This window comes from Mirounga angustirostris, unplaced genomic scaffold (assembly GCF_029215605.1).
Source record: "Mirounga angustirostris isolate CCGP_5_RB_7025 unplaced genomic scaffold, mMirAng1.0.hap1 SCAF_8, whole genome shotgun sequence".
NCBI lineage: Eukaryota > Metazoa > Chordata > Mammalia > Carnivora > Phocidae > Mirounga > Mirounga angustirostris.
The window spans coordinates 23,664,376-23,672,904 of NW_026991716.1; the positions used below are offsets into that span (position 1 = coordinate 23,664,376).

At 44.2% G+C, this 8,529-nt stretch overlaps 1 protein-coding gene across 2 annotated transcripts; it reads right to left on the minus strand.

Moving 5' to 3' along the window:
* Positions 1-7,175: 7,175 nt before the first annotated feature.
* Positions 7,176-8,198, minus strand: FAM50B (family with sequence similarity 50 member B). 2 transcript variants are annotated; one of them, XM_045865959.1, is made up of 2 exons: positions 7,791-8,198; positions 7,176-7,742 (listed from the first exon to the last, which is right to left on the minus strand). In XM_045865959.1, exons 1-2 carry the CDS (start codon positions 8,196-8,198, stop codon positions 7,176-7,178), a joined length of 975 nt encoding a protein of 324 aa, XP_045721915.1. The 2 variants fall into 2 exon arrangements, with proteins under 2 accessions (XP_045721915.1, XP_045721914.1); XM_045865958.1 differs by having other exon boundaries at positions 7,176-8,198.
* Positions 8,199-8,529: the final 331 nt, after the last annotated feature.

Genomic DNA, 8,529 nt, shown 5'->3' on the forward strand with positions numbered 1-8,529 from the left:
TTAACATGCATGCTCCTAACAAAGAGCATCAAAGTAGGTGTGGCAAAAACTGAGAGAATTGCAAGGATAGACGAATCCACTATCATAGTTGGAATTAAGTTTCCATAGTGTAGTGGTTATCATGCTTAGCTCACTATCATAGCTGGAGACTTATACAACCCTTTATCAGAAATGGACAGATACAGAGGACAGAAATTCAGTAAGGATGTACTTCAACTCAAGACTACATCTCCCATACAGCTCAGCACCAGAAAAAAACAAATAATCCAATTTAAAAATGGTCAGAAGACATGAACAGACATTTCTTCAAAGAAGACATCCAGATGGCCACAGACACATGAAAAAATATCAACATCACTCATCATCGGAAATACAGATCAAAACCACAATGAGATATCACCTCACACCTGTCAGAATGGCTTAAATCAACAACACAAGAAACAACAGGTGTTGGTGAGGATGTGGAGAAAAAGGAACACTTGTGCACTGTTGGTGGGAATGCAAACTGGTGCAGCCATTGTGGAGAACAGTATGGAGGTTCCTCAGAATCACCATATGATCCAATAACTGCACTCCTGGGAATTTATCTAAAGAATATGAAAACACTAGTTCAAAAAGATATATGCACCCCTATGTTTATTGCAGCATTATTTACATTAGCCAAGTTATAGAAGCAGCCCATGTTCATCAATAGATGAATGGATAAAGAGGATGTGGTATGTGTATATATACCATGTACATACATACAGACATACATTCCATATATATATATATATAATGGAATATTAGTCATGAAAAAGAATGAAATCTTGCCATTTGCAACAACATAGATGATGTAGGGGGTATGATGCTAAGTGAAATAGGTCAGTCCGAGAAAGAAAAACACCCTATGATTTCACTTGTATGTGGAATTTAAGAAATAAATGAACAAGAAAAAAGAGACAAACCAAAAAACAGACTTATAACTATAGAGACAAACAGATGGTTGGGTGGGGGGGATGGGTGACATAGGTGAAGGGGATTAAGAGTGCACTTACCATGATGAGCACTGAGTATTGTTAGAATTGTTGAATCACTACATTGTATACCTGAAACTGATATAACATTGTATCTTAACTGTACTCAAGTTGAAAAATCAAAAAAAATGAAAAAAAAATTTAAAAATTGACAAAAAAAGACTGTATCTCCCAGCTTTCCTTGTAGCAAGGTGTGGCCAAGTAACCAACTTCTGGCAAAAGGGATCTAAACCAAATTATTATTTGTCAATTTACAGGTATCCTTAAGAGATAGGCATTTTATGCCTTTAGGACTTTCCTTTCTCCCTTTACCTTCTTCCTGTTCCTTGGGATGTGGATGCAGTGACTGGAGTTGGAGCTTCCATCTTGGCTTATGATGTAACTGTGGGTATGGAGGCCACTTGGATACAAGAAGAGATGGAAGTAGCCTGGGTCCTTGACTGATGCTATGCAAACTTATCTCTTGGCTTGCATAGGAAAAGAAATAGGCTTGCTTAAGGCACTGTTACTTTGGAGGTTTTGTCATGCATGGTAGAACAAAGTAAGGTAAATCTAAGTAACACCAAGCCAATTAAGAAATAGATGCAGGAGTTGGACTGTGGCCAGCATATCAACATTTAAATTAAAGCTGGATTAGAAAATGTGGCTTGGACCTACAACCAAAGACGCAGGGTTCTACTTATTAGTACCCTCTAAGTCTAGGTCTTGAGTTAACATGTTAGAACTGCAGATTACAGAGCAGACATGTAGCCAGCACAGTCTGGCAGTCTTGAATCTTAGTGTGCATATGAATCACCTGGTGATCTTGTTGGACCACACATTCCAATTCAGTGGTGTGAAGCGGGACCTGTGATTCTTTCTAATAAGCTTCCAGGTGCTGACACTGCCGCTCCAAGGATCATACTTTGGGTACCATTTCACACCCCACTGAAATAAACCAGAGTCCACTCTGGTGGTCCTCAGCCTGTCCTGGGCTCTGACCCAGGTGTGCTTATGGCCTGGAATCTCAGCAGAGGACTTAGTAAGAGGTAGAGAGAGGGCAACCCTAACACATTCATTCTCAAACCTGACTGCACATTGAATACTGCAGAGCTTCAAAACATGCTAATGTGTGCCTCCCACTGAGATCCTCGCTCTGAGTGTCACTGGGAATTGGATGGTTTAAAAGCTTCCCTGATGTGCAGAAGCTTTTTACCTTGATGAAGTCCCAAAAGTTCATTTTTGCTTTTGTTTCACTAGCTTTTGGAGATGTATCTTGAAAGAAGTTGCTGTGGGCGATGTCAAAGAGGTTACTGCCTATGTTCTCCTCTAGGATTTGGATGGATTCCTGTCTCACATTGAGGTCTTTCATCCACTTTGAGTTTATCTTTGTGAATGGTGTTAGGGAATGGTCGGGTTTCATTCTTCTGCATGTGGCTGTCCAGTTTTCCCAGCACCATTTATTGAAGAGACTGTCTTTTTTCCATTGCATGTTTTTTCCTGCTTTGTCAAAGATTATTTGACCATAGAGTTGAGGTCCGTATCTGGGTTCTCTATTCTGTTCCATAGGTCTATATGTCTGTTTTTGTGCCAGTACCATGCTGTCTTGGTGATCATTGCTTTATAATACATCTTGAAATCAGGCAACGTGATGCCCCCAGCTTTGTTTTTCTTTTTCAACATTTCCTTGGCGATTCAGGGTCTTTTCTGATTCCATACAAATTTTAGGATTGTTTGTTCCAGCACTTTGAAAAATGTCATTGGAATTTTGATCGGGATGGCATTGAAGGTATAGATTGCTCTGGGCAGCATAGACATTTTAACAATGTTTATTCTTCCGATCCATGAGCATGGAATATTTTTCCATCTTTTTGTGTCTTCTTCAATTTCTTTCATGAGTGTTTTGTAGTTCCTAGAGTATGTAGTTCCTAGATCCTTTACCTCTTTGGTTAGGTTTATTCCGAGATATCTTATGGTTTTTGGTGCTATTGTAAATGGAATCGTTGCTCTAATTTCTCTTTCTACAGTTGCATTGTTAGCATATAAGAAAGCAACTGATTTCTGTGCATTGATTTTGTATCCTGCCACATTACTGAATTGCTGGATGAGTTCTAGTAATTTGGGGGTGGAGCCTTTTGGGTTTTCCACATAAAGTATCATGTCGTCTGCGAAAAGAGAGAGTTTGACTTCTTCTTTGCCAATTTGAATACCTTTTATTTCTTTTTGTTGTCTGATTGCTGTTGCTAGGACTTCTAGTATTATGTTGAACAATAGTGGCGAGAGTGGGCATCCTTGACATGTTCCTGATCTTAAGGGAAAGGCTCTCAGCTTTTCCCCATTGAGGATGATATTCGCTGTGGGTTTATCATAGATGGATTTTATGAACTTGAGGAATGTTCCTTCTATCCCTATACTCTGAAGAGTTTTAATCAGGAAAGGATGTTATATTTTGTCAAATGCTTTTTCTGCATCAGTTGAGAGGACCATATGGTTCTTCTCCCTCCTCTTATTAATGTGTTCTATCACATTGATTGATTTGCGAATGTTGAACCACCCTTGCATCCCGGGGATAAATCCCACTTGGTCGTGGTGGATGATCCTTTTAATGTATTGTTGGATCCTATTAGCTAGGATTTTGTTGAGAATTTTGGAATCCATATTCATCAGGGATATCGTTCTGAAATTCTCCTTTTTGATGGGGTCTTTGCCTGGTTTGGGGATTAAGGTAATGCTGGCCTCATAGAATGAGTTTGGAAGTTTTCCTTCTGTTTCTATTTTTTGAAACAGCTTCAGTAGAATAGGTATTATTTCTTCTTTGAATGTTTGGTAGAATTCCCCAGGGAATCCATCAGGCCCTTGACTCTTGTTTTTGGGAGGTTTTTGATCACTGCTTCAATCTCGTTACTGGTTATTGGCCTATTCAGGTTGTCAATTTCTTCCTGTTTCAGTCTTGGCAGCTTATAGGTTTCCAGAAGGCCTCCATTTCATCCAGATTGTTCAGTTTATTGGCATATAGTTGCTGATAATAATTTCTAATAATTGTTTCTATTTCCTTGGTGTTAGTCGTGATCTCTCCCTTTTCATTCCTAATTTTATTAATTTGGGTCCTTTCTCTTTTCTTTTGGATAAGTCTGGCCAGTGGTTTATCGATCTTATTAATTCTTTCAAAGAACCAACTTCTAGTTTTGTTGATCTGATCTACTGTGTTTCTGGTTTCTAATTCATTGATCTCTGCTCTAATTTTAATTATTTCTCTTTTCTAATACATGGCTTAGGCATCGTTTGTTGCTTTTTGTCTAGTTCTTTAAGATGTAGAGTTAGTTGGTGAATTTGGGATTTTTCTATTTTTTTGAGGCTTGGATGGCTATGTATTTCCCCCTTAGGACCGCCTTTGCAGTATCCCATAGGTTTTGGACCGATATGTTTTTGTTCTCATTGATTTCCAAGAATTGTTTAAGTTCTCCTTTGATTTCCTGGTTGACCCAAACATTCTTGAGCAGAGTGGTCTTTAGCTCTCAAGGCAACCCACAGAATGGAAGAAGATATTTGCAAATGACACTACAGATAAAGGGCTGGTATCTAAGATCTATAAAGAACTTCTCAAACTCAACACCCAAAAAACAAATAATCAAGTCAAAAAGTGGGCAGAAGATAGAAAAGACACTTCTCTGAAGAAGACATACAAATGGCTAACAGACACATGAAAAAATGTTCCTCATCATTAGCCATCAGGGAAATCCAAATCAAAACCACATTGAGATACCACCTTACACCAGTTAGAATGGCAAAAATGGACAGGGAAATAAACAAAAATGTTGGAGAGGTTGTGAAGAAAGGGGAACCCTCTTACACTGTTGGTGGGAATGCAAGTTGGTACAGCCACTTTGGAAAACAGTGTGGAGGTTCCTCAAAAATTTAAAAATAGATCTACCCTATGGCCCAGCAATTGTACTCCTGGGTATTTACCCCAAAGACACAGATGTAGTGAAAAGAAGGGCCATATGCTCCCCAATGTTCATAGCAGCAATGTCCGCAATAGCCAAACTGTGGAAAGAGCTGAGATGCCCTTCAACAGATGAGTGGATAAAGAAGATGTGGTCCATATATACAATGGAATATTACTCAGCCATCAGAAAGGATGAATACCCAACTTTTACATCAACATGGATGGGACTGGAGGAGATTATGCTAAGTGAAATAAGTCAAGCAGAGAAAGTCAATTATCATATGGTTTCACTTATTTGTGGAATATAAGGAATAGCATGGAGGACATTAGGAGAAGGAAGGGAAAAATGGCGGGGGGGATTGGAGGGAGAGATGAACCATGAGAGACTATGGACTCTGAGAAACAAACAGGGTTTTAGAGGGGAGGGGGGAGGGGGGATGGGTTAGCCCAGTGATGGGTATTAAGGAGGGCATGTACTGCATGGAGCACTGGGTGTTATATGAAAACAATGGATCGTGGATCACCACATCAAAAACCAATGATGTATTGTATGGTGACTAACATAATAAAATTTAAACATTGTTTTTTGTTTTTTGTTTTTAAAGATTTTATTTATTTATTTGAGACAGAGAGAATGAGAGAGACAGAGAGCACATGAGAGGGGGTAGGGTCAGAGGGAGAAGCAGGCTCCCTGCTGAGCAGGGAGCCCGATGCGGGACTCGATCCTGGGACTCTGGGATCATGACCTGAGCCGAAGGCAGTCGCTTAACCAACTGAGCCACCCAGGCACCCAACATAATAAAATTAAAAAAAAAAAAAAAAAAAAAAAGCTTCCCTGCTGATCCTAATGGGCAGGCCAGGCTGGGACCCACTGCCCTAGAGGGCCAATATTCTGGTGGAAGTTCTTGTTTATGGGTTGAGGCAAGAACTCTGCAAAAAAAAGGGTCCCTCCTATCCTCCAAGCTGGGACTGGGGTAAGATGAGTGAGGCATCTGCCTTGGTCATTAAGGTAAATGGGGCGTGGGGAGGGGATGGAAACACCCCCAAAACTCAGTAATTAAGATAAATATTTTAGGGGTTCCTGGGTGGCTCAGTCAATTGAGCTTCCAACTCTTGATTTCGGCTCAGGTCATGAGCTGAGCCCCGTGTTGGGACTCTGCACTGAGTGTGGACCCTGTTTGGGATTCTCTCTCTCCCTCTGCCCCTCCCCCTCTGTCTCTCAAAAAATTAAATTTTAAGATATTTAACACAATATTTTAAAAAATCAACATTAACACAAGGAAATCCACAATGAATAAAATTATCAAAATTTTAAATAATGACCGGATCTTTAACAGCACTGTGCAGAGCCATATCGGAGCCTGAGGCCCAAGGCATAGCAGTAATCCAGTCTCTAGCCTATACTAACCAACTCCTAACCCCTGAGGCTCAACAACCCGGCTAAGGGCCACTCAAGAGGGGGCTGCTCCCCCAGTTTGTGAGCCACCTTCCCTCCTCCTCCGCTGATCTTGGGAAAAGTTATGGGCAGGTCAACCTTTGCCCTCACATGGTTCTGAAATGGGTCATAGCAGTTCTTTAAATAAATTAACCACGACCATAAGAAGAACAATAGCAGATATTTATTGAGTTCTAAGTACTTTACAAATATTAACTCATTTAATCGTCACATGGATCTTATGAGGTCAGTGCTATTCTTATCCCTACTCACAGGAGAGGAAACTGAGGCACAGGTTCAATTAATCTGTCCCAAATTACACAGCAAGTGAAGAAGCTGAGTTGAGAATCAAACCCAGGCAGTTTGGCTCCAGAGTCCATGCTGGTGACTACTTGCTTTAACAGTGTGACCCAGGTCAAAAATGCACCCGTCATTCCCATTCTGTCCCACAGTGTGCCCAGTGATGGTTTCAGTATAGCTCAACAGAGCCTAATAATGAATCCACACAGTAACATTAAAAATACCCACCCACCCCACAAACAACCAAACACCCCAAAATAACATCAGCAATAGAACGACCACACTTGAATAATGTGAACCCTCAGTTCTTTATTCAATTTTGGGCAAGAAATTAAGGTCACCAAATTAAGTTACGGGGTACAGAAATCTGTTTCCTATGCTGGTTGTCGCTGCCCTGAAGTGGGCAGGAGGCCACCAGGGAGCTGCGGAGGTGACGCGTGCCAGGGCTCTGCAGGACCGTGGAGGGGTAGGACAGGGAGCCTCAGGGGAGCCTCAGGGATCATCGGATCGTGTACTTGTCCCACTTCTTCTCGGGGTCGTAGGGCTCCCAGCGGCTGGCGGGGAAGATGTGCTTGTTCTTCTCGTACCAGCTGCGCAGCACCACCTTGCCCGCGTGCGACTCGTCCTTCTCCATGGTGGCGTCGCTCAGCAGCCGCACGTCGTCGTGCACGTCGAAGCTGAAGAGCGGCCCGCTCTTGCCCCGGGCCTTGGTGACGATGAAGTCGTAGAAGGTGTGGTAGTGGGGCAGGATCAGGTCCTCCTTGATGTACATGAGCTGCTCCACGCCGGCCGCCCGCAGCTCGCGGAAGTCCTTGCGCAGCCCCTGCAGCGCCTTCCTCAGGAACTGCTGCACCGTGCTGCCCTTGTGGATGCGGACCGTGCGCCGGTGCCCCGAGCCGTCCCAGTAGCTGAACGTGACCTCCATCTCCTCGCGCTTCACCTTCTCGCGCCTGGCCTCCCACTCCTGCCGCAGCTGCTCCCGCAGCCGGTTCTCCTCCTCCTCGCGCTCGCGGTCCGGCAGGAAGCTCGTGTCCACGTCTGGATTCTTCCCCAGGTTCTTCTTCCTCTTGCTCGGCCCCGCGGACCTGGGCCGCTCCCCAGCCGCCGCGTCCGCGTCCGCGTCGCCCGCGTCGCCCGCGTCGCCCTCGTCGGGCGTGAAGGACAGGCTGCAGATCTTGCGCTTCTGCTCCTGCTTGCGCTCCTTCTCCCGCAGCGCCTCCAGCTGCAGCCGCCGCGCCTCCAGCTGCTCCCTCTTGGCTAGCTGCCTCTCTCGGTCCTTCAGCAGGGCCTCCTGCTTGGCCTTCATGTCGTTCAGGGTTACCAGGCCCACCGTGCTCGACTTCAGCTCGGCCTCCACGGCGTCGTAATGAGCCGAGAATTTCTTGTCCACCTTCGACTTGATGATGGTCTCCTCGGCGATCCGCTGCTTCAGCACCTCCATCTGCTCCTTCTGCTTTTCCCGCTGCTTGATCAGGTGCATGGCCCTGCCGGCCTCGCGCATCGTGCCCTTGTACTGAGCCATGCTCGCGGCTCGGCGCACACGCAGTCACGCCCGCTTCCAGGACCTTCCCAACGCCCGGGGCTTTCGGGGCTAGCTCCCGGACTCTGCAGCAATGAAAAGCGCCTGAGTTAGAAAGGGACCAGAATAACAGCTTCATGAATATTTCGCGGCGGTGCATTCTAATAGAACTTTCTGAGACGATGGAAATGTTCTGTAGCTGTGCTGACCGATGTGTGCAGCCGTATGAGGCTACTGAGCCCTTGGAATGTGGCTGGGTGCCGTCGAGGTGCTGTCTTTTTATTTTAGTTTAGTTAATTTAAATCTAAACAGCTGTGTGTGACTAGGAGCGCCC